Source organism: Varanus komodoensis, unplaced genomic scaffold, assembly GCF_004798865.1.
Source record: "Varanus komodoensis strain SLA01 unplaced genomic scaffold, ASM479886v1 scaffold7_3, whole genome shotgun sequence".
NCBI lineage: Eukaryota > Metazoa > Chordata > Lepidosauria > Squamata > Varanidae > Varanus > Varanus komodoensis.
The window spans coordinates 22,617,343-22,644,534 of record NW_025336480.1 but is presented as its reverse complement, the minus strand read 5'-3'; the positions used below and the strand labels follow the sequence as shown (position 1 = coordinate 22,644,534).

Here is a 27,192-nt window from a genome sequence, read left to right as displayed (position 1 = left end):
TGTCTGAGGAGAAAACAACTCTCAGATAACCTTATAACTTGTCATGGGTTGTTTGAGGATAGTTTCCTCCCACCAATAAGCCATGCCCTTTAGGTTCAGACAACATAAGCCAAGGAAAAAGGCAGCCAGAGCTGATACATGGCAGGGATTAAAACAAGCCATGGTAGCTTAATTATGTGATCTAGCTTATGATGTGATTCAGGATGTTCCAAAAAATCATGGAGTGTAAACCATCCTGAATATTCGAAAGTAGCTTGAACAAAGACTTTTAGAGACCAGGTCTCTAAGGCCTGTCTCTACCCTCTTTATACCCATCTTTGCTCTCTTTATATCCATCTTCCCCAACAGAAGAGCTCCAGAAGTGCTGGATCACAAATCCCATCATTTCCAACAAGCATGACTAGTTACATTGTAGCACATCTGAAGGACACCTGATTGGAAAAGCTTGCTTTATAATACTACCATCAAAGTACACATTTGTTTTGCCAAAATTGGACTTACATTACTTTTATCCTCAGAATTTCAATGAGCTAATTTCCTAGACATTCTTTTTCATCTAGTGCATGTATTTTTCAAGATTTATGTGCTTTTCATATAGCAGGGCTTAAACACTTTTGTGCTGTATACTACACTTAAGCAATTAATTTTAAGAACCTGAAGCATTCCCTGCACTCAAAAAATACTAACACTCAAAGGGGAGGGGGGGGAATAGGGCTGGACAGAAATAGTTAATCACTAATATTTTTGTAAATGTTTCTAACTAAGGAGCCATTCATGGGATAAGGTCAAGGGACTGCTGAATACCACTGCTTAGCCCGAGTTTTCTGCATTCCTCACAACCCCTTAAAAGTATGCCACCTTAAAACACCTTGGAATAGTTAATCGGGGATTTCCTGATACCTTCTGACCTCCTCTTTTTTCTTGACCTTCCTCATCCTCAGAGAAAAGACTTTGCCACCTTCTGGTGCCCTCCCTTCCATTAAAAACTCCAGCACTATACCATCACTCTCTCCTGGGTCTCCAGGACTATACCATTTCTTTTCCCAATTTGTGGGAGGCAATGAGAGCATAGCGCTGGTCTCACTTTGACTGGGAAGCACAGCACAGAACTAGTCCAGTTGTTTAATTCAGTGCTAATCACTCTGAACAAGGGAACTAGGGTAGTCCTACAGCACACCTTCCCCAAGTTGCAAAAAACCATGAAAGATGGATCACCTTGATCTTAAGACAACAGATTCGTAGCTGTCTAAGTCCTGCAGCAAAATTGTGGAATCTTAAAAAAAGCACTGCAATGGTTGTTAGTGAACAGGTGCTGCCATATGGCTATCCACCAAAGGGCAAATGCTGAATATTTCCCTTAAAAAGCAATTTCCATGCTTAATGTATCTGTACTTTGCATCTGAAGGTGCAAATCAGACATTTTATAAACAAACCCTTGTCAAGGCAAGTCATTTGAAATTTATGTTTCAGCACAAGCCAACAGAATGTCATGGTGTAGAGTGACTTTCAGAAAAACTGGAAAGAGATCGAAACATAATTGCCTTTCAGCATAAATTTATAAACATTTTCCTCAAATAGAAAGAATCCTATTTGTAGTGCCAGATGGAGAATTACAAGTAATGAAAGACAGTAATTGTTTACCAGTCTGACTATATATATATATAAATGAACCAAAATCCAAACTGGTTTAATTGTCAATCTAGAATTGTTATGCAATGCAATGTTCATTTAAAATGAACCCTATTACAAACTTCAGTAATACAAATAAAAACTTTCCCATTTACTCGTATGCCCCACAACCATATCTGGCACAACACATCTTACAAAAAATCAGCAGTACTGTGTATTTGGCTGTAGTGCTCAAGGTCTTCCTTTTGACATTATCAGCTGTGGAGGACTTGCATTTTTAAGATTTACATACATGATCCAATTTCATGAGGTAAAGGCTTGGCTTTGAGAAAGGAAAATACCAAGGATAGACTGGTCACAATGCAGTATTCATCACTTTCACTTCAATGGAGGTGTCAAGCATTTTAACTCTCCCTATTAAAGCTGAACCAAACTTCAAAGTGCTTGACTTTGGCCAGATTGTGACCAGAGTATTTCTTCTTCATTTGGGTCTCAAGTATAAACATTTGTCCCAAGTAAGTATTACAACTATCTTCCATGTAGTGTTTCCCCATTTAAAGGGGTACTTTTAGGTATAGTTACATAAAATTGAAATCACTTTGATTTAAAGGTTAGAGGGACATACTTAATGAGTTTCATGGGTTTTCACAAAATTTGTACTTTTAACTTTCATCAAAGCTTGCCTATTAGGATAAAATCACTTCTTGGTTTTAACAAAATTCTCTGCTTCTTCCAGCAGTGTGTCAACATCTTCATCATCTTTTTCTTGAGAATCAGGCTCCCAGTCAGAATCCTCATCAGTAGGGTCACAGTCCTCTTCCTCTTCATCATCTATGAAGCTGTCATTTAGGTCATATTCATTGGGCTCACCACCATCATCATCATCCTCTAAAGCACCCCTTCCTGTAGAATTTAAAAATATGTAAAATCTCAACTGTCCATCAGCAGTGCAAATGATCCTGGTATACGACTATTATATGAACTGAATTGTATTATTTAATATTAGATAAGTCACTCTATAGGAATTTTGGCTTCACTGTACCAATAGCCAAATATGGACTGAATAGCTGGAGAGAAAGAGATAGCATTAGTGATGGCTTGAAATTTGTAAATGGATGCTCGTAATGGTAAACTCAGGAATCCTGCACATTCACAGCACTAGAAGCTAGTTAGGACAGCATTCCACAGAAGCCTAGGCCAGTCTTATAATAGATCCCAGCACCTATACTCCAGCTTCCAGCAAGCACTCCCTAACATCATCAGGACCACCAGGCATTCAAGCTGTGAGTTTTCTGTTCTCGGACAACACAGCGTTCCAGGTCTGACAGTCAAGATAAACATTCACTCTCTGAATTGTTTAAAACAGTGAGCAGGCACAAGTGAACCTGAACACAAACTTGCCCCTGCTTGTCTTCTCAAGAGCTGTAGTTTAACTGTGGGTTGTTACAACTTGCAAACTGGCTCATATCTTTGTGGACATGCAAAAGGGATTAGGGTGCCCTGAGGTCTAAGGCATTATCTTTCAATGAACAACTTCACTGAAGGAATTGGAATCATAAGCAGTCAAGATTGCAGGTGGCAGACTCAATGTTCTATATAGCAGCGATAAGAGAGCTTTCAGCCCTTGGGTCGAATTCCATTTCAGAGAAGCCACATTCTTGTGGGAGGCAGGGCCAAAGTCAAAGGGAGAGCAGCCAAAATAATATAGAAATATACCTACACATTGTATCTTCAAGGTCTCACTGCCATAAGGCATTTAGAAAGGCACTGCATCCTTTTAGAAAGGGGAAAAACTGCAGAAAAGTAGAAAAACCACTGTACAATCAGTGGTTGAAGGAAAGGGGATATAGCCATTTGAGGAATCCCAAAGCTCTGATTAAGGACTCCAGGAGGTTGGATTTGGCCCATGGGCCTGAGGTTCCTCACAAGGTACTAAGCATATGTGCTGTTTTAGAACTTCTAATAAAAGTTATCCAAATAATTGGGCTTTCAGTTTGAACAATTAGATTAACCCCTTTTCATCTCCAGGGCTTTGCTAAGGAAAAGGAACTGCTATGGTTAAAGGTGATTCTCCTTCTCAAACATGGTATGTTCCCTAATATGACCTTGGGCTTTATCAGGGAAGACACTTTATGCCAATGATCCTGAAATGAGAATTTTCTTTGTAGTGTTCCTAAGAATAGCTTTTTCAATTTGCTATAATGAAAAACTATCGTAGCAGGACTGCAGAGAACCTTTAGCCAGGTCAGATAGTCCTTCCAGGCATATTTAGAATGGAAGTTTCACTGCTCTTTGTTAGCTCTCATCCTCTGAAAAGATGTCAAAAGCTGGCAGGTTCCTAGATACACTAACACTTAGCAATGTATTCTGTGATAATTAAGATAATGGCTTTAACAACTAACGAGCCACAGGTTTTCTAGCCAGCACACTCCTTTCTTCCTGAGTGGTCAGCATTTGTTACACTTCTGTTATCTTTATAGAGGAATGTGAGCTCTAGTTTGCTGTACCCTGCAATCAGGCCAAACAGCCTGTAATAAAGGTTGATAAAATCCTATAGAAGTGAAAGATTTGAAAAAACACACACATCAGCATCAGCAGGACAGTGTGAAATGTCCTACATCAATCCTAACCTTAAACAAGCTGACACTTGGGGCAGCTACAGGAACCAATAAACAGGTGCTGTCATCATGTTATCATTTTGTCCCTGTGATCCTATGGGACAAGTCTATGGATGCATAGGCACAGGCCTGATTCATGCAGTCTTCTACACACACACCTTTGGGGTGGGTGGATGAGGGGATAAAGACAGATTTCCCCATGTTTTATGGGAACACATTACAAGCACAGTATTCGTGTGTATGGCATTCTACAAGAGGAGACCAAAGATACCAGCATGGGTGTTTGCCGGTATATGCGATACCTTGACAAATCTTTATTAAGTCAAACATCTACAATTTAATTTCTGAATGTTATGAATGAAGACCACTTTATGGCTTTTATGTTTACAGATAAATGTAGCAGCAGGCAGCAGAGCAATTAAAAAAGAGCTCTAATCATCAAAAATGTTCTACATTTTCAACATTAACCAGAGATGTTCCAACAGGTGCTAAGAAGGTCTAGCTCCAGTCATTGATTTGATGGGAGGCTACCTGGGGAACCCAGTGACAAAAATAGTGAGCTATAAATGTAACCAAATAAATAAACAATATTGTTCACCAGGGTGAAGTTGTTTACTTCCAGTGTGCACCTTTTCAGGCAGAGGCTTGATTTAATCTATTTGGTAACAGCAGAGGAAGGTTTGCCCTTTTACATAGCAACTTGACTTGTTTATGGTACTCATATTATAAAGAAATTCCTAAGAGCTATTCTATTTATTCGGCTTGGAAATGCACAGTAACCTTACCTTTTTTAACAACCCTCTGTCTCGTCTGCCTTCTCTCAGATTCTAAAGAAAGAAAGAAAGAAAGAAAGAAAGAAAGAAAGAAAGAAAGAAAGAAAGAAGTTGCCAAGGCAACAACAAATAGGGATATGAAATGTTATTGAAATTGGGGAAGTTTCCACTAACTCCTTATGCTATTTGCAATCTCCTGCACCATGTTTCACCCCATTCTTAAGGGTCTCATAAGTCCCCAGAGTGGATTTTCAAGTGGTACAAGAGACTGCAGTGGGAAGGCAAGGGCAGGAAAGCTTCCTTCTGAAAAGAAACTTCTATCTGCTTTTGTTCACTGAACCTCCACAGAGAGTCTGAGCACACATCTCCACACATTCTCAATTCTTTTTTCCAAGCAAGATACTTAGAGCTGATCTATGGACTCCAGACCAGTCCCATGGAATTTGGGTCACTTTAAAATTCAAACAGCGGACATCCACCCTCCACCCATGCTCTATCATCAGCTACTTTTGACATTTCCTTCTATTTCAAAAGCAGTTTGCAGTGAAGACTTGGAGAAGCAGGAGGGGACCTGCTTATATAAAAGAAAACTAAGGACACAGCCTACATACATTTACAGAAGAGGTCCATTCAACTGGACTTATTTCAAGTAAATATGAACAGGATCATGCTACCAGATGGAGTTAAACAATCTAAGTAAATGTGCATGGGATTGCACTGTAAATCTACCCTGGACTTGTTGCAAGATCCAGGCCAAGCAAAACAGAACTAAAATGTAAGTCTGCACCAATGACTCTTATTTTGCAATTTGATGATCTCTTAGTCTAAATTCTGAATTTAGCTTCCCTGGGCTAGAATGAGTTGCACTGGTTCTAGACTAGCCTTGAGCAAAATTTCATTGATGAAACATATTCATGGGCAGAAGGGAGGCAATTCACCAATTCCCTCCTACATACCACATCTGTCAGCACTCTGAGAAGTTGTCTGGGAGAACTTGGTGACCTTCCAGAAAAATATGGGAAGTTGCAGGAAGCATAGGGAATTGGAAGAGACCTCCTTCCTCTAGGAGGAGCTTCTGCTAGATCTATGTTTCTTCATGCAAAGGAAAACCTGGATCCAACTCAGTATTCACATTATTAGAGCATTTGGTTTTGCTGGCTAGTTAATTTTTACCTGGAAAATCTGAGTAAAATCTTCCTTTTCATGGCTGCACTGATTAGAATGCATTGAACTATAATAAAAGGCATTTAGCGCTCCAGAAACTATACCCACTTCTTTCCTTACATCAAAGGGCCATCAATTACATAAGGCAGTAACACTTCAACAGCTCCACTTGGGCTATCCTTCTGTCTCTCCCCACTCTGACACCCCCATCAGGCCACAGGGTTCTGTATTTTAAGTGGAAGAAAAACACCTTACCTGGGGGTGCTGTGTGTTTGTACTCCAGCTTGTGCTGTGGATTTTTCCTGCAAAGAAAGGGGAGGGGGAGATGAAACCTAAATGTTCCACTCTTTATAACTTTAATGTTATTTTCTAACAATGAAAACTATTTCAATCCTAATGCTACAGAGGACTATGTTTAAGTGGAAGGGAAATCAATCACTGTGTGTCCTATAACTTTGAAACACTTAACTAAGCCTTTCAATAAAAAATGAAAAAAAAAAAACCCAGTCAAAACAAATGCTTTCCATCTTCATTTAAAAGGAAAGACAAATATAACAGACTAAATCCAACCAGCAGTACATTTTGTCATTTTCAGATATTTCAGTTTGAGCCATCAGTAAATTTGCTTGCTCTCTTTCATACATTTAAATGAAAAGTGGGAAAAGTGAGCATTTTAAGAAACTCTGAAAGTGCATCAAGAAGGCCAGGATGTTCTAAAAATGAAAACAAGGCATTGCATAACTACTATTTGCAATATGATCTTTCGTCAGAATTTCTTTTTCTGAAACAAAGCTACAGAATTGTTCACCCAGTCTCATTTATAGGGGCACCCTTCTGAAAATATATGCCCGTAAGTTGGAGGAGGAAACACCCTCTTCTAGAGGTTTGGCCAACTCAATGAGTGTTGTCCCAGTTGCAGACCACTGCCCTATAGTAATTGCATTTAGAACACTGGACTGCAGCTGACTGGTTAGGATCTTTCACTTTGACTTAAAGTGGGTTGCACATTGACGCAACCCTTTTTTTTTTTTTTTTAAGAGACAGGACAACCAATTGCCAGTAGAAAGGGATCTCCTGTACCTTATGTAGAAGCAGGAAGTTCAACAAGTGAAACTTCTCACCCATACAAAACAAGCTGTATTTGATAAAGTATCACCTTCTATACAACCATTAAAAAGTGGGTCCCATGATGCAAGTTGGAGCTGAAGGTGAGAGATAGTCTGATAAGGCTGAAGTAACTGGTTAATGGTTGGGAATGGGCTAGTCTCACCTTATGTACTAGCATATTACAACAAAATATTTAGCCAGCTGCTGCTATGCTTGTTTTAGATCATTGCTTTATAATTGAAATAAGCCATCCTGTCTAAAAATTTTGAGAGAGACCATCTACTTTAAGCAATATTTCTTACCTGTAACAAGCAGTTCCATAAGGACATTCAGGTCTGTTATCATTGTCAATTTGAGATAAAGTTTCTGTGTCACAATAATCGCTATCACCAGGGTGACTGAACTCCTGAAGATGTATGGGATTCTTCCTGTGAAATTAAGAAATGCATCATAAGCTATACCAATATGCAATTTGTTTGAGTATGAGGCTAGGGAAAATATAATGCAACTACCTAAGCCAAGTGCACATGTTTACATTGGATATCATCCAACTAGTGTATTCACTATTAGTTATAAGCTACATAGCTTTTGGGGGCCTATCAATATGCTTTCAAGAGTAGCAAGGCAGATGCCCTGAGGAACCCCACAAGCAGGGCATAAAGGTAAGAGCCCATTCCTAGATGCCCATTCCTAACCATCTGGCACATGGGGGGATTCTATTAACATACCACAATTTATAGCAGTTGAAAGAACCTTTTACAAGTCATCTGAGCTAGCAGCCACAAACACTTCTTAAGGCAGTGAAATCTGTTAAAGATGCAAGGTGTAAAGAAAATGCTTCCTCTCATCTGTTCTGAATCTATTGCCTGCTAATCTATTACCTGCTAATTATACTAGATATTCCCAGGTTCTAATATTATGAGAGGAAGAAAGTTGCCTTTATAGCCACTCTTTTCATACCATTCAGAATTTTATACACTAGTACCATGTTCCAAACCCTTCTGCATCTCATCTTAACAGTAATGCAAATAAAAACCAGATGCTTTAGATTTTCCCACTAGGGAATAAGTTCTAATTTGCCAATCATTTCAGGTGTTCTGTACCTTTCTAGCATTATGTCCTTTTGGAGTTCAGTAGACCGGATCTGCACACAGTGTTTCAAATGCAGGCATACTCAAGGTTCATCTAAAAGATTTATGATACTGGAAGCTTCACTGGATAGGAATCACAATTCCTATTATTCCCCACAACTGGCTAACAATCAAAGTACAGCGCCAATTAATTCAATGAGCACAATGGGTTTTCACATGTATTTTTAATGCCACAATAGCCCCTTTTTCTACAGCCTTCTTTCTGAATCAGAAGGGTAAGATTCTTCTGAATCTTAAAGTTCTGGAAAGTCAGTGTATGTTATGTGACCATACAGCATAAACCTTGGAAATAGGGTATATTGCCTCCTAGGTTACCTAGGTTGGTGAGCAATTGATAGTACTGGGTCTGAGAAAAAGGAACTGTTCAGGTGAACAAGTGATAAGGGACAACCTTGTGCATGTGCGACCATGTGATTATCATAAGCCACCAAACTTGATTTATGTCATCTTATGCATGGTAGAATAGCCATGCAGGTGTTTTTTGATCCCTATCTTCCCACCCTTTTTCACTAGGCAGAGAGGTAAGGAAGGGAGACTAAGGAAGCATCACAATAACTTGTATCCTAACCTCTCCAGTGTCCTGCCCTTGCCCATCCAGACTGGCTTCATTTTCCTCCCTCCGAGGTTGTGTTTCTAACCCTCGAGAGCAACTGGTGCAATTCTTTCCACACCAGCTGCAAAGGGGAGGAAGGTTAGAGCTGCAGTTAAAAGCACCAAGGTCAGAGCACTGACTCCAGACTCAGACGTGGGAATCCAAAGCATACTATGGCCATAGGACTGCTTTTATGATGCACAAAATGAATTTTAAATAAACCTGTCTCTGTCACTTAGTATTCATTTTATCTATTTCATTTTGACAGTGAAGCCAAGACAACCCCCATATTCATACCACACTGAGCTGATTACCTTTAACTACTCTGCACAGAATGTTAAGAGAAACTGAAAGTACCCCTGTTATAAAATTATGTTTCTCAAAACAGTTTCCCAATGGTGATTTGGATTCAGTGCAAGCAGGCTTCTACAACTTTCTTAAGCACACCTTCCTACAAAATACAGTGGGATTGATTTTGAGTAAAGCAGCTTAAGAGCACACTGTTAGCTGAATTTTGTCTTCTGCCCCTTAGACATCAGAAGGCAAAATAACTCCAATACTGAAAATAAACAAACAAAGCACAACATAGCCTGTAAGACCATTACACAATTATTTTGGCTTGCCTGAAACAGGCTTGTTTTTATTCACCTAGACTTACTTGCATGTTGTTTATCTGCCATAATGCATCATCTCATTCTTGAGTTGTCCATCTGAATATAACTCCATACACTTACTTCCAAAGAGACAACTCATCTGCCCACTGCAGATAGTTAAAATGTATTTTCAGCACCAGAGCTGACAGTACAAGATCTTCACTGCCTGCAGGTTACATCATTATGTATCACCAAGTATTTAAACCTGGCCACCTGGAAGATTTACATTTGAATTTACCTGTAGCAGCTTTTCCCATACCGGCAGGCTGTCCTCTGATGTCTGGCTACATTAGAGCTTTGTGGTACATTTTGACCTTCAGTTAAATTAGAAGTGTCTGCTTCGGAAGCCTGATTTAGAATATGTTCTTGAATCTTACTCTGGTGAAGAAAAGATTGTGACGTGTTGTCCTGATGAGCTTGCTTAGTTGTAAAGCTAACATTGTCCAATTTGTTTTTCCCTGTATTTCTTGCAGCCGTCTCAGAGGGCTGACAAGCCTGTTCCTCCAGGTCAAGGTCCAGTTCCTCATTTTCAAGCTGATGATTATGTTGCCCCTTAGAACTTCCAGCTCTTTGAGGCACTATTTTGTTTTCATTCTTTTCAAGGTTTTCCAGAACAGGTTCAGTAGATACCACCTGTACATCCTGTGGAAATTGGCATGAAACAGATTTTAATTCATAATTCTTTGTGCAAGAACAGAGCCTAGAAAAAATGGATTAATCCATCAGAGTACCAATGTTAAGCATAGCAAAAGGTAGACAGGTCCCTGCCCCAAGAATTTTACAGATCAAACAGACAATTAAGGAAACAACACAGGGTGGGCATGGTGAGTCAACAGTATTAATGGGTGAATACAAGCATAAATACATATGAAAGTAAGAATAAGAAACAGAAGATTAAGCTGACAAAGTCCCGACAAAAAGATTTTGAGATGAGTTCTATAGGTAGACAGCAAAAAAGACTTGGCACCTTCTCCACATCCGTAAAATGAATTCCACACAAATTAGAGAGCAAGGAAGAAGGGTAGAGTCAAGATGGAGAGTCAAATATCTTTAAGCAGCTTAGGATAGTAAAGGTTGGAGGTCACCAACAGATATAATGAAAACTATGGACCATACACAAATGACCATTAGAGGGGGAAAAAAGTTTGAAGACTACATGTCACACGGTCTGACTGAAGGAAAAGCAATCCATCAGGGCAGAAGAGTTTTGGATGAAGGCGAACTGGAAAAGCGAAAAGAGAAGATGGCCACAGTAGATGAATTTGGAGAAGACCTTAACATAAACCAGGGTTTAGCTGAGAGAAGACAGATAAATGGGAAGAGTTCTGCAATGCTTTATTGCATAGGTGGGCAACCCACAACTCTTGGAGGACACCTGGTGTGGGCCCAAAGTACTAGATGACCACCCTGTTTAATTCATACTGTGCTGAGGTGCTGTGACTGCACAAAGACGGTATGAAATAATAGCTTTTCCCATGTACTCCTCTCCAAGCTCACCTGCACTTCTGATTGAGCCAATAAGGGGGTCATATGGAGGAAGTCATATCCCCATAAGCTCTTCCCAACTGGTTCCAGTGTAGCTGAGATTACTGGTGTAGGGGATCCCTGACCCTCACTGATCCCACATTGTGTGTGAGTACTCATGGAAGCTTTGTCCAAGCATCATCATGCTATTATTTAAAGAAAATAAACAGGCATGTCAAGTGCTCACTTATATGACGTTTAGTTTGAATAGTAAAACACCATTCCTGGCATTAAAAAGCTGAAATGGGAATTCTGAAATTAACTGTGAAACAGCATTAAAGGGGTTTAAGCATGCCTCAACGCTCGATAAATTAAAAGTGCCAAAAGCTACCCCTGAGCAACTGACTGGATGGCATAGCTTGTTTTCTACCCTTGCATTTAAGATTGTCCCCATCCTTTTATAATTTTGCTGGCAAAATATCTAATTAGCAATGGGCAAATTGTTTCAAGAATAATTCCCACTAGTGCCAAGAAAAATACTGGGATATAAAAGTTACCAACTCCAGGCCTTTATCTTCTTAATACGTACTGAACAATTAGAACCCAAAGTGTTCCCTTGTGGCTAGCTGTTGATTAGTAAGAATTCAAAACTTCTCATTTCCCTTAGCATAATCTCTCTTGTCTAAACCACAGAAGAACTAAGCTTAATAGGGCATGATCAGCTGATTTGAATTCCGTGGCTTCCCATTAGCCTGTATCTTTTATTGGTGATGGTTTTATGTCACAATTTTTCTCCCCCCGCCCCCTGCCCAGCATAAACTTCTGAGCCTATTTGAAAAAGTTTTTTTAAATGTGGATTAAAATCAATATGAAATATCTCTAAATGGAAATGATGAAGTCAGGCTGCTTAGACCCACTCCAGGCTTCAGCTACCATCAAAGTCACAAAAAAGTATCTACATGTGCCTGTATATCATAGGGTCAGAAACTGTCCGGTTGACTAGACACATACAAATGTCAAAATCCACTGCTGTGTCCAAAGTACCATAGCTACTCAGAATAAGCTATTCTAATTTGACTTTGGGATCATTGTCTATTTCTAGCAACAGTGTATAAAATACTGGGTTTTTTTGCAAAGGGATGCAGGGAGAGATAGCCTTAAGTATAACTAAGAACATGCCAGCCTTCCCCAACTGTGTCCTCCATATGTGTAGGATTACAATTCCCAGCAATCTCCAGCCAGCCCCGGAGGACACCAAAAAAGGAAGAAATTATAACAATGTCCACAGACATCACCAGCCGCATAAACCACCATGTGGAGAAGACAGGAAATTTCCCACCCAATCACTGTTAGTCTAGATATATGATAAGAATCTAGAGGGAACAAACCTTCCATTGTGTCATTACAGCAATACTAGCTCTAAACCCTTGCAACAAACAGTGGGTCTCCCTCAACATAATGCCAAACCATGGTTTACTATGAAATGACCAACCCCTCAAGAACGTCACCTCATATGCTTTCTCCTGAGCTGCCAACCTTCAGGCACACCAATTTGAATCTTTCTTTGGCTCTTCTTCCAAATAAACTACTGTTTACTGCAAACAAGGATCATTCATGTGTCTCATACCAGGCCCGATATCCCCTTATAAAGATGTATTCCACTTGGCTCTCTCCGACTAACATGAAAGGCAGTTCTGCACTGCTTGTGTCAGGAAAAGCAGCTTTATTCTGGGATAACATCAGAAGTGCACTATTTTCTTCTACATAAGTGGATGACTGCTCTACACATCTGTGGAACTAACAAGTTACTCTCTGGGACATGCAAATGTTAGCCTTTTTGTCAGCATGTATTTGCTGCTTCCCCACTGACAAGGACTCCTTTGGGGGCACAATGAATCTCGGTGCATAGAACAGCACTGCACACCTTGGCCTTTGCAATACACTCTTCCCTGTTGAAATTATGAGCCAATTAGAAATGAGGGAGAGGTGGAGGCAAACCAAACTGAAATCAGTACCTGTGCAGCAACTGCAACATCTTCACTTGCACTCCTTTTCTGTTTTTTCCTTGATGGTTTATTTGTTTCTTCATTATTTCCTGTGGAAAATGTAAAAGAACTCTGATTATTAAAAACAGAATGAAAAACAATGCAAAAATTGTATGAAAAACTAAAACAGAACATTTTTCTGCATTTTTTTTAAAAAAAATCTTTACTGTATAATTCCATTTGTTTAAAACCAACTGTGCTGGTTGATAAAGATTTAGAAAACTGAGTAATAGCCACAATACGAGATCCTGTTTAAATCCATAAGAAAATCTAATTTTACTATGCCTAGCAATTTGTGCTGAAAGCTATCTTTTACAAAAAACAAATAAATAAACAATACAATATTAGTGTGCATTCCCTCAGATGAGAGAACTGAAGTAAACTGTAGTGACAAACATGCTACTCCCACCTTTGGGGCAGAATAAAACCCCCTCTAATCTTGTGGGCGGTATGCTTCTGAATTTTTTTTTCAGGGGGTGGTATTTGAAGATTCACCACATTTCACTGGGTGCTGAACTGGCTCCTAGAAAGCTAAGAAATATAAACTGTTCAGAAACTCATTTCTGATGCAAGGTTATCAACCACTGGACATATCACATAATCTCAGAGAGAGTATATTGGGATGCAGATGAACTTCTACTGAACATCAGCTGCCATCTGTCACTTCTTCACTGGCCAAAGACTCTCTCTTTTAAAACTCAGAAAACACCTATCAGAACAGATGGACTTATTTGCATCTGCCATGGTGCTACAGGTGATTAGGAGCATACTATCATGAAAGAAAGTGACATTTTTGGAACATCATCCTGGGAGACAAATCCTGATGCTTATATTGAACGGGCTGCACAACTGTGCAATGGCCTTGATGATCAGTGTGAATTACAAAGCACTTGCTATTATGGATGACGTTTTCAGTAATATTTGCCTGCCATCATTGAAACCTAAGTTAACATGAATAAGCCACAACCCAATACTCTGCTGCAATGGTAATATTCTCGTTGTCGTCTTCATCAAGATGCTAAACTTTACAATGGACAGATGAATAAGAACTGTTCATACTTTTGGACTGTCTATTGTATTGCCAACATACAACAGTTTTCCTTTTTTCCTTTCTTTTCTGTACATGGGCATCAGATTCACTTCATTTAAAGAAAAGTAAATACTAGATTTTTCCAGCTCTGGTTTACTGGTTCAGTGAGGAAACAAAGGTATTGAGCAAATGGAGGAACACTGAATCAGACTAACCAATTATATTTACATAAATTATTATCCTCAAAAGCAAACATTGTACAGCCCTTGGATCCTTTAGTCTCTGATGTGATGTTTACTATCAATGCACAGTCTACCTGCACTAATTCTTTTGTGTGGTATGATCTCCTAACTACTAATTGTACATGGAGCTTATGTGTGCAATCTGGCTGAACGGTGGTGGGTAAGAAATAAGAATTGTGTTTATGTAAAAAACACACTTTTTAAAGTGTCCTACAACTGACTGTTGCAATTCCTTAAAGGCCACTAAATGGAGTCTTAAACCCAGCTGTTGCTTATATATGTCAAGACCTAAAGCTTTTTTTATATGGCACTTCTTCTGTTCTTTAGTCCTTAGCATAAAATATAAAATACATTGTTAATGGTACTTCCCAGGGAGCCAGGAACTGTCTGCTCACATGTGATTGTAGTCTGCTGCCTGCAGATGTCCACCAAAGGCCTACAGTAGCAAGGAAAAGACTTGAGCTCTCTCACTGCAGAATGTCAAACCTGTCTGTCTTTGTCATATGCCAATATGAAGGAAAGGAAGAATAGCTAGCCACTTCTGTGAGCTCTGATATAAATTCAGAGATCTGTAGGAGGGTGAAGTCTTGTAGACTTTGCCAACACTTTTCTTTGTTGAATAAAGTAGAGAAGCAAACTTCCCACTTCTCAGCTATCAACACTACACCCACTCCCAGTGAGGAGTGCCAGAAACCAAAGAATTAGTAACTTCTTAGCTATGGTTGCCCAAGCAAGATTGATTTCCTTGTACACTGTAAAAACCTAACTAACAGTAAGTCTTCCTTGACCAGTCTATGCAGATATATAAAGCAACAGACAGGCAAACTGTGGTAGCACATGTTGACTATTTACAGTCTCACCTACTGCTTTGCCCTTTGTAGCTCTAACATGAAAAATGGGTGACTTTTCTACTCAAAGTGGGTGGGGGTTATCTTAGCAGGTAGTCACATTTAGCAGAAAAATCCACCTATGAGGAAAGATGTCACTTTCTTCACATGCTGGTACTTAACTGATCGTGCTATAGCAGTGCTTTTAGCTGCAGTTATCCTTTCTGTTTGCCCACCCCCACTGCTATTTACCTCTATGCAAAAGCAGCTCCTTCACTGACTACCAACATTGTTAGTTGGTCCTATCTTAGTGGCTAACAATAGTAGCAACAAAACCGACATTAGCAAAAATAGCAAAAGGATTCCTACAATACTTGGTGGTATTTGGTCAGGATCATCAAAGTGTACATGCAACTTAAGTATATATACTTCTGCTTAAGTAGATATATCCTGCAATCCTGCTTCTCATCTGGGGTTCTGGCACCCAACACTGAAGTGAACTGAATTGCTCCTTAACCTATTTACAGTATAACAGCTGTTACGCACTGTGACAGGCCTGAACCCTAAAAATCCAGGCCTGTGTCTCTACCACTTTAAAATTCTTGCTTTGCTTGGCATTAAAGTACAATGGCTTCCAATAAACAATAGAGCCCTGGCCCCTTGTCTGCTTTCATGGAACTAAGGCGTTTCCCTTTTCTGATATTAAGATGGCACAAGAAACATGCACAGTACACATCTTCAGCCTTGAACATTCCTTATCAGGCATTACTTCTGCAGGCAAGAGGCAGCAATGAGCCCATGCTCTGACGTTCAGACAGAGATGGAACCTTGGCTATCCAGACAGGAATACTCCTTACTAGCTCACTGTACTTCATTACTCCTTAGCATCCATGTAACTAGTTGCATCAAAACTTCCAGTAAACGCATCTTGCCATTGCACAGAATGCTGTACACATGCTCTGAATACTTTTAAGTCTGTAACCTATATAAGCTAGCCACTTCCCTTTGTGTTTTGGGTCATACTGTTTTTGAGCGAGATTCTGCTGTTTCTATCTGAACTCAGCTGATCGGAATCCTACCTTGCAGGGGTCCCTGCTGCACAGTGTAAGAGACTTGCTGCTAAATGTAATGGAAGTCTAGCTAGCATTTGCATATATTGCAATAATAAATAATCTTCTTAGTAAACCTGGAGTTGACATATCACTCTAGAAATGATAAAATATTTAGTAAGAATGGCTTGAAAAAACAGATGGTCCAGCTTTGCTAAAATTAGCTCAAAATTTTAGAGCATGTTGTTTACAAGTTTTTAATATCCAGAGAATATAGCTCACTGGGGGTGGGGGTGCGGGGAGAGACAATGTTGAGAACAACAACCACATTCCCAAAGAGGTGAACGTGATAAGCAGCTAAGGGAATAGAATTATGTCCAGGCTGACAGATAGTTGATGCTGTATCTGTGAACATTTCTGCCATTTTTAATAATGGAGTATTATTAGGCCTATGAGTACAGAAATTTACATGCACGTGCACCATCTACATCAAACGCAGAGATGTGGCAGGGTTCAGTTCCCAGAATCTCAACATGCTATAATTGTCTCTTATGAATCTTACCTGACAGAGGCAAAGACATGGACACAACACAATCATATCAAATTGTATTTAATTAATTCTTAGATTTATATCCCACCTTTTTCTTTTTTAAAGAACGCAAAGTGGCTTACATAATTCTCTTCTTCCTGCTCTCAATTTTACCCCCACAACAACAACCCTGAGAGACAACAACCCTTGGGATGAGAGTCTGTGACTGGCCCAAAGTCACCCAGTTGGCTCCACGGCTGAGCAGCGACTGGAAGCCAGATCGTCTGAGTCCCAGTCCCACGTTCTTAACCACTACACCAAACTGGCTCTCAAACTGAAAATAAGTTAAGAATATACACCTCTGTGTTGAGTATATTTTTTAAAAAATAATGAAAGACAATAGTCAAGACTACTATAGTAAGTAGAATCACCTCTTCCAGGAACTGAAATTGATGGACTTTGAACCATTAGGTTTGCTTGCAACATCCATTCTGGAAGCACTCTTTTCCTCTGAGTAGGCCTTGTTTTTTCATTTTCAGAAATGCTAGCAGAAAACTGGAAAGACTTTACAAATTAAGGTCACATTATATATTTTCTTATTAGGAACGATTCAATGACTCTTATACATTTCATAATGTTCCATGCTTCCATAAGTGGATGCATGCAAACATGTCAATAAAGTTTTGAGATTTTTTAAAAGACATCATTTCCAAAACATAAAGTCAATACCCAAGCGCTAACCCATCTAAAGAGATAGAATACCACTCACAATGTCTTAGCCTTCTGTTTGCTGCATGAATTAGCAGCTGTTAAATCCTGACAGATGACTGCCTGGTCTGCCTGAATATCTCCAGCAATGAAGAGCCCATCACCTCTCTAAGAAGTTGCTTCTATTGTATAACTGCTCTGACAGTAAGTTTTCCCTTGATGTTAAAGCAAATCGACTTCCAAGTAACTTAAGCACTTTATTTCATATCCTGCAGAAAATAGTTGCAATCCTCTTGCTTGTGACAACCTTTTAGGTACTTTAAAAGTGTTATCATACCCACCCCCTGCCTCAGCCTTCTCACAGCCACCCAGTTTCTTCAATCTCTCCTTGTAAGACTTAATTTCTAGTCTATGATTACCTTTGCTTCCCTTCTCCAAGTTCATTCTAATATATGTTAAACTTTCTTCACATGTGGTATGACACAGCATTTGAGATGAGGTCTGACCAATGCAAAACAGAGTGGAACTATTGCTTTTTTATTTTGAAACTATCCTGCAATTGACAAAAACTGAAATCACATTTGCTGTTTTTTCACCACTGCACACTGTTAACTCACATTCAGCTTGTGTCCAACTACAACTCCTTTTCACATGCACTATTGCCAAGCCAAGTAATCCCCTTTTTATAACTGTGCTTCTGATTTCTTTCTCCTAAATGGAGAACTAGGCACTTGTCCTTGTTAAACAATGTTGTTAATTTTCTTCCAAGTTTTCAACCCTATCAAGGTCATTTTGATTGCTGTTTTTTGTCTTCTAAAATGTTAGCTATTCCACCCAATTTTGTAACTTCTTCACATTCCATGAGCAATTCCCCCACTTCTTCTTCCAAGTCATTAATAGAAATTATGTAGGATACAGTTGCCAAGACTGAGCTGCAGCACTCTACTCAATACCTCCCCTCCATTTTGATGAAGAAACAGTAATGTATACTTCCTGCATACAGTTGTCCGGCTAGTTATGGATCCACTGAGTAGTAATGCACTCCAACCCACACCTAACTAGCTGGCTAATTAGGATACCATGGGATGCTTTGCCAAATGTCTCACTGAAGTCAAAATACATTGTGCCCACAGCATTTCTACGATCTGCTTAGGAAATTACTCAAAAAACTCATGAAATGAGGTTGGTCTGGCAGAATTTGTTCTTGACAAGTCCATGCTGATATCTAATGATCACTGGATTAATGTAAAGGTGCCCACTTTATAACCTGCTGTAGAACCTTCCCAGGTACTATTGCCAAAGTGATTGGTCTATCACTCCCTGCTTCTTCCTTTTTGAAGAGAGGGGCAACATTTGTCCTCCTCTGGTAATTCATCTATTCTTCAAGATTTCTCAAAGACAGAGGTTTTGAGAGTCCATCCGCTAGCTCTTTCAAAAACCTAAGATAAAACTGAAGCTATCGAAGGTGCTTATATAGCCCCTGATGATCTCTCGGTCAACCTCAAGGTGTTCTCTCACCTTGTCACACTGTTTGTCACATACACCAGATGGGACACATCCACTTTTGGGAAAAGACTGAGCCAAAATAGAATTTCAGCAGTTCTACCTTTTCTTTGTTATCTGTCAGCATTTTGCCATCTTTACCATGCAGCTGCTCTATTATTACTTTTGTCTTCCCTTAACCCTTAACTGAAGCTAACCTGTGATAGCATCTCCTGCCAACCTCCACTCTTTCTGAACTTCAGCCTTCCTGGCACCATCTCTGTAATCTGGGTTATCTTCCTGTACTCTTCGTTAGTGACCTGCCCACCTTCCCCCTTTTATTTTCAGATTATTGCTGTGCACTTTATGTTGCTACATTGACTCTTTCTGTTGTTTTCCATTTTTTCTCAGCACTGGCTATGTTTCTGATTGCATCTTAGCTATTCCTTTTTTAGCTATTCCCATCCCTTTAGAATGTCCTTTCCTTTAAAGTTTTCCTGCTAATCAATCCTACCTACTACTCTGAATTTATTAAAAGCAGCTTTCCTGAAGTCCAGGGTATACATGTGACTATGTATACCTTAAACTTAAACTTAATCTTAAGTTTTTCTTAAAATCAAGAACTCAACCATTACATGTCCCCTTTCCCTTCAGGATTCCTGCTAACTCTTCCCTATTGATCAGAAACAAGTCCAAGGGGCTGTAAATGCATTTCCTTATGTAAGAAGGAAAGCAAGTCTTAAAAGACAAAATCATTAATGACAAATTAATGAGACAAGATCACAAGTACCTTGACTGAAAAAAGCCCCTTCAAAATTAATAATTCTATATCAGCTTTCATGACATGTGATCATACCAGCCTTGCCATAGAACTGGATTCAAATGCCCATTAATAAAAACACAACCTATTAAAGTCCGCTATGCACCTTGATTTTTAGAAGTTACCTTCTTTGGAATTTCAGCTGCTTTTTCTAACACGGAATGTACTTCCAGAAGTTGGCTGCTGATAGAAGAGGCTATTTGCTGTTCTGAAGGCTGTTGACAAGGCATCTTAGTTGGCTGAAGTGTTGAGGGAGTTTGACTTGTTCCATCTTCTACAGAGGGATTACAACTTTTCCTATTGTACGGTAATAAGCCTTTTATTAGAAAGCAATACTATTGGTGTACAACTAATTACAGTTAGTAAAAGCACAGCAGACTTGAAAATTTAACTCACAATCCAGCCAAAATTCAGTATTTTTAGGACCCTATATTTCTGTGAGAGTTACAGATGTGCTTAATTTTCTTTTATTAAAATCAATGGGGCCAGAAAATACACACCAGACTTTGACTGTTCTTTGATTGTTTTCTACCACTTAAGGGGATCACTGCTTCTCAAGGCTTCCATTGCCCCCAGCCACTAAACAAAGCTGAACAATCTGGCTTCAGTTAACAATTCTACCTAATGAACTACAAGGAATCCCCAGGGTTACAAACTAGCTCTGTTCCTGAGAACTTGAAAATTTGTCTTAAACTCAAAATTGTATGAAAGTACAATAATGAATAATCAGCCCTCCATATTCACAAAGGTTAGGGGCACAGGACCCTTATGGAAGTGGAAAAACTGCAAATACCTCTAGCCCCACCCTCCAGACTCATGAGTGCATCCTCTTTGCAGCAAGGAAAAGCTGGGGAGATTTCCCTCTCCAGATGAGCAAGGCAGGAAGACCTCCCTCACTCCCCTTTCACTTCCCCTCTCTCTGACAATGCTTTGGAGGCCATTCCTCTCTTTCCTTTCTCTTCTTCTTCTCTCTCTCTCTCTCTAAGGTGATTACAATTTTCCACAATATTTTTAATCACTAAGCTTTATTATCTCATTTTTAAGTACAGATTGTTCATACCGCAGACATTCATAACTCAGAGACGGCCTGTACTGAGTTTTGCTAACATAAGGGATGTCTTGTTTCTCTGTCTACTCAGGAACCCATGTGTTTTGCCAAGGCAAATCTGAGGTATGGCTGGTCTTTTATGCTTTTCCGGTCAGCCATTCTTCTACATCCCAGAATGCTAGGTGTTACTTAGCATCTGCAACACCTACCCGTGACTCACTCATTCGGGCGGCAGTCTGTATTTTGAAACCATGCATGAACTGCAGGCCTCATGGCCAGAGTGTTGTCCTTTTCGGTCCCATCCCTGCTCCCCACTGCTTTTTGCACCATCTTATTGCTTCACTGTGGTTTTATCCCTGACGGATTAGTGCGGCTATCTTACTTATTTATATATTAATTTTACTGCAGCATGATTCTACTCTAAATACAATTGAAAGCAGCAAGATGCAGAACTTTATATTAGAGAATAAGGAAAAACTGTTACATATTCATACCCTTTAAACTGCCAATGCAGCTATCAATATCAAAGTAAAACATATTGAAGAATGGAAATGACATTTGGTCAATTGTTTGGAACTTCTGCCAGTTCACTGGTGAGATCCCCAAAGTCATGGAAATGAAATCTCCAATAACGTGTCCATTAAAATCTAACATCTGATGCAAACTTCAGTTTCCTCAAAGCACAGAACTTTTATCCAAAGTCAGTTGCTTGAAATAATGTTTTCTATACTAGTACAGTCGAGCCAATTCTTAGTCTCATTCATCATACATACAAGCCGTCAAGCATGCTTATGCATGTACATTGCATGGGTTACCATAATATCTTTTCTACTTTATATAAGCCTAGTTTCATGGAAGTGGAAAATAACTGGATATATTATGTTACATTAAGTGCACTACATTCACTGCTCTGTGTACTGAAAGCAATGTTTCATGTCTCCTTTAACAGAGCCAACAATGCTGCCTCATTTCATTTATCAGATAAAAAAGCAATTTTCTTAGCTCTTGGATAGGGCAAAGAAAAGTCTGGTGGCACGGTGATTATATACTTTTCCATGTAAGCTTCTGACAGCAATTCTCAGTATCTATTTTCTATTTGCAAAACAAAATTCCATTTTTAGTCACCAGAGTTCATAGGCAGATTAGGGATTTAAGGTACAGATACATGTACATCAGGATATCTATACAATGTCTCTTAATTATATCCTGCAAGCATAGAACTATTATATTTTTAGGAAATGTACACAATTAAAGTAAAGCTAACAGCCATCATTTCCATTTAATATGCTAAATTAATAGAAATATATTTGTGCAACAGATAACACAAATTTTAGAAAGCTAAAACTTGACAGTTAAATATTTCAGAACTACAGCTAGGCTTCCACTAGATTTCATTACCTTAGCAGACTTTTCACCTCTGATGGAGTGAAGATAACTCTGAAGGCATATTTGTCTACTAATAGCGAAAAATTATCACCTGGGCTCAATCGGTGCCATTTATTTGTGTCCAGTGGCAACAGCTGGCCATTTTTATTTGGCTGATAAAAGCAAGGGTTTACATGAACCTGCCAATTAAGAAGAGTACAAATACTATGATGTGCCTCTTAAAAATTTATAGTACTCTGGTTCCACTGCAATGCATTAATAAGAGTTTGTTAGGAAAAAAAATAGTTCAATATTATTTAAAGCTACAGATGAGAATACATGCTCCACATTTGCTTCCTCCCAGCCAAGGCATTTTGAGTTCATATACCAAACATGTTATTTTAAAAGGCAAGATCCAGAGAGGTGTCGCTCGCAGAATTCCCACCAATTCTCCTTACCCTCCCATCTCTGACATTCCACAACATTCTAGGGAACCTCAAGCCCTAAAGAACAGCTTTTGGAGAGATGCAAGAACATTATGTTCAATAACATCTTACATTAGCACAGCACCAGAGATATAATTGCAGTACCTATCACTGGCAGAATTATCGAGGGAAAACCAAGCAGAGCTGAAGTCATGGCAGATGAGGAATAGGTAGCAGTTTGAATCCTAAGCTTGTTAGGTATTGGTTCTGACCCATTTATGGTACACCAATATTACATCTTCACATAATGTAAATCACCATCAGTGAAGTCCTATCCCCAATTGCCCCAGCCCTTGCCACTAACTCAATAACCTAATCATAGCACAGCACTAAAGTGCATTGCAATATTCCATCCGAGATGTTACCAGTGTGTGCATGACTGTGGCTAAGCCAAATTAGTAATGGGACATACATTTTGCCTGCACATGTACAGATACGCACACATATACAGCACACCAGGGGAGAAGAGAAAAGAGAGAGAGAGAGAGAGAGAGAGAGAGAGAGAGAGAGAGAGAGAGAGATAGCACTTGTCTTCTCAGAACTTTTGCAGGTATCCTGCCTTCTTAGGATAGTTCTTAAAAGTACAAACTTTAGCTACATATGCACACACTTTTGTCACAGTAATCCATACATTTGTACTGCCTGATTCATATGGTATGGTAAAACCATCGTTTTGCTATCAATGCTGTATGCTGAGTTCATGTCTTACCTCTTCTCCTGACTTTGAATTAATTTGCCCAGTACCTAGCTTGAGCAAACCAACCTTTACATAGGAAACCAGTAAACTATGATTTGCACAAAACAGGAAAATAAATGAATCAGAATGCATGAGAACAAAGCCTGTTCTTTAACTGAACAATCTGAACTAGGCCTAAGAAGAGGTGCTGATTCTATGTTTATCTGCTTCTTTCTTAGCCCTGCAAATCTCTACATGCCACTATGACAATGCATATCTAATGCACAGAACTTGAGAATTCCTTTGATGTCCAAAGGCTGCCAGCATCAGACTCATGCCTGAATAAATTTGGAATAAATTCAAATCCAATACTATGTTTATCCCTACTTTAAAAGATGTACACTGGGGTGTACAGTATCACTAGTCATACAAAAGTGACATTTTTCATTTTTTTAATAGACAGTAATATAAGAAGCAGTCAGTTACCGGTTTAATGCTAAGCTGGTCACCATCCACTTTCAGAATAGCATGCTTCCTGGATACTCTCTTATCTGTAACCTGGAAAGAGACAAGGCAGCCAGATGTTAAAGCATCAATGGGGATGTGAGAAAACTTGTATCAAGAAATCTCTCTAAAATATTAACAACTGTACAATTTATAAACTAAGAACACAATTTGTTGAAAAGATAATTTTCCCTCTTTTACTAGTGACATGTTAAAACCTGCATAAAAGCCAGCTATATAAAATCAAAATCTTAAATCTGGGTTTCAGATATCTAAGTAAGAACTGAAAGAGGCTACCTATAAATTTATATTTCAGAATAGTGTTAGAGGATAGATGGCTGGGGAGTAAAGAGTAAAATCAGGATTATTTTAAGTTCTAGGTAGCAAAAGGCATCTTCTTAAGGATGGAAAAAGGCATAATATGAAAAACAACTAATAGCGTGCTTTTCCCAGCTCCCCAACTGAACACACTGGCTAGCATACACATGAACAGAACACAGTTCAAGACTGCAGTCTAGAAGACAACCAGTACAGATGAGTACCAGTACTCTTTTTACATGATTTATTTCAACAGAGCAGAGAAGAAAAATACTACTTATCCAGGAGAAAATCTGTTTGATATAAATCACTTTCATCTCCAAATTCACGTTAATAGGCATCCTTCATAGATGATCTAATGACCCTATCTGGCCTACAAAGGGAATTTTAGCATAAATCAATAAACCACCATCATAACTAAAGTAGGAAATGTGTTAAAAGTGCAATATAAAATCGGGGTTCAAATCACACAAACCCAACGAACACATAAAATGAAAAAAAAAAAACTAAAACATAAAGAGGTAGCTTCTCAGGAACATCTTTCACTTACTTACAAACAGATAACTATAACATTATGTGTCGATTTGAAAAAGTATAATAAATTAGGCAAGGAGCCGAGATCTATTCATAGTATTAGTGTATTACGACCTCTAGTGGCCAACACAATTATTTGCACTTCATCGAACATGGAACTCATGAAGGGGGAACTAATTTCACAAAGAGCCACAGCACCTGTGAACACCATTTAGCACAAACAACCCCATCAAAAGTTGTCCTGTCATCCAAAACTGAACATCCTGTTAACATGATCTGGACAACACAACCACTCACCCATTGGAGGTTGCCTGTCCAAAACTGCAGCCAGCATGTACTAGAGTTTCTCAACCCATGCCGACTGAGTACTGTGAACTAGCCCAATAAATACATACAATTGTCCTTGAAGAACTGATGAAGGCAAGCTGGATGTTGCATATTGCAAGTAGTAAGAGTTCAAATGCATACTGGGTTATGCAATAAGAAATGGACAGGAGCTACTACTTTTAAGGAAAGCATCCCAGTGTCATTCACCCCACTCCAAGTTATTCAGCCATCTTTATGGCACTCTAGATACATGCTTGCAAGATCAGGATTTAACAACCCAATCCTAGCTGTATTTTCCTTCAACTGAATGCTAAAGAATTCTCTCTGAAATAAGCATATAGAATATTAATGTCTTTTAATGGTTTGGATGCTGCCTTGCTATTACATTTCTATCCCACTTCTTTTCTACAGCTCTATGGGTAACACACTCAGCCATCATTTTATACTCTAGACCCATGTGAGATAGGTCAAACAGAGATAGTGAGTTGCCCAAGTTCATCCGTTAAATTTCCTCAGAGTAGGGATTTGGTTCTGAGCTGCCTGCTCTGCATCATCACTGGCTCTTCATGCAACCTTCACAGAAAGGCTATTAAAATGATTTTTCTAAACATTTATTTCATACCAGCATATATAAATGCTGTTGGGTTGGAAGTTGATGAGCTGATCCCCTCCAGATCCGCAATTCAAAGATTTTGATATTATGTCCAAGTATGCTTACAGTGCAAACTTATGTAAGTCTACCAAGCAGTAAGTCCCATTGAGTTCAGTAGGGTTTATTACCATGTGTGTGTACAAAATTAACTTAGCAAAACTACTAATTTCACAGTTTGAAGTGGTGAATGAAGGAAGGGCTCCTTCTTCCTTCAACTTTCATCTAGCACCATTCTGTATGCTACAGCAGAGTAAGAGATGGAAAGCCTATTTCACCAGCTCTGCTTAGAGCCCAGCTCCCTTTGATTTCTGAAGAGAAACCAGAGTTTGAAGGGAACACAGTCCTGAATTACACCTGGTCTTTTAGTTTTATGCTTTAATACATTTGATTTATGGTTTTATTTGTTAATTTAATGTTTTAGTCTGGTAACTTGTAATGGTCTATGGCTAAATGCATTAAACTGACTGACTGATCTTTGATTTCTGCTTTCCCGAACTGTTGACTTTATAATGGTTATGATAACAAGCATATCACTTTAAGTACTGGTGTCCAGATTTGCTTGTTCAGTTCCTCTTCCCATCCCCTTGGCCCTTTTGTGTAATTTAAGAATGTAAGTCTACAGGCAGAGACTGTCTACTTATGATTACCAGTCTCATATAAGCCTCTCTGGGAAGACTTTGACTGAAGGTTTTTTTTTTTTTTTTTTAAAAACACGTTTTAAAAGCTTCCCCCACCCCGCAAAAAAAAAAAAAAAAACTTTTAAAGAAATAAGGCTGCATTTGCCACCAGCCCGTTTTCAAAAGGCAAGGCCCTCACTAGGATTATATATTAGGCCTAGCTGCATTAGGCAACTTTCAACTTTCTCAGCATTGCCAGGTAAAAGGATCTCAGGCAGGAGATGTCATGAAGGACTCCAAACAGATGTTCTTATGTTTCTTACTACAGCTCCCATCTTCCCTTACCCTTGGCCATGCAGGCTGAGGCTGATGGAAACTATATACTATGTGACCTACCATATCAAAAGAGTTGCTTCCATAAATAGTCTCCCTCCCTCCCTCTCTCACACACACGCACACACACACACACACGTCAGATGCGCACCGCCATGGTACTTACTCCCAACAGGGCACCTCTTCCTATCACTGTTTCGCCGGGGGGCAGCGTCACAGGACAACCCCCGGCCACCGGCTCTAACTCGAACCCTGGCATGCTGACAAGCCCTCCTGCTCGCCTCAGGGTTCCGCATGGGGGACCAAAAATGGCAACGTACCGTCCGTCCCTCTCTCCCCCTCCCCTCTCATAAGCTGAACTAGGAAGAAGAGTTCCGATATATCTCACGGTCCGCCTCTAAAGGAGAGTAGGTCAAACACACGCACCGAAACAAGCTCATCTCGGAAGTT

General features: G+C 39.3%; 1 protein-coding gene across 4 annotated transcripts; it reads right to left on the bottom strand.

Annotated features, from left to right (window-relative positions):
* Positions 1-480: 480 nt before the first annotated feature.
* Positions 481-27,080, bottom strand: APLF (aprataxin and PNKP like factor). Of its 4 annotated transcripts, none has more exons than XM_044454463.1 (11): positions 26,909-27,079; positions 23,944-24,015; positions 22,330-22,496; positions 20,009-20,180; positions 17,305-17,437; positions 13,167-13,246; positions 9,926-10,329; positions 7,594-7,719; positions 6,440-6,486; positions 5,033-5,074; positions 481-2,532 (listed from the first exon to the last, which is right to left on the bottom strand). In XM_044454463.1, exons 1-11 carry the CDS (start codon positions 26,999-27,001, stop codon positions 2,327-2,329), a joined length of 1,542 nt encoding a protein of 513 aa, XP_044310398.1. In that variant the 5' UTR covers positions 27,002-27,079; the 3' UTR covers positions 481-2,326. The 4 variants fall into 4 exon arrangements, with proteins under 4 accessions (XP_044310398.1, XP_044310396.1, XP_044310397.1 ...); XM_044454461.1 differs by having other exon boundaries at positions 17,305-17,428; positions 26,909-27,077; XM_044454462.1 differs by lacking the exon at positions 22,330-22,496 and having other exon boundaries at positions 26,909-27,040.
* Between the last annotated feature and the right edge of the window lie 112 nt (positions 27,081-27,192).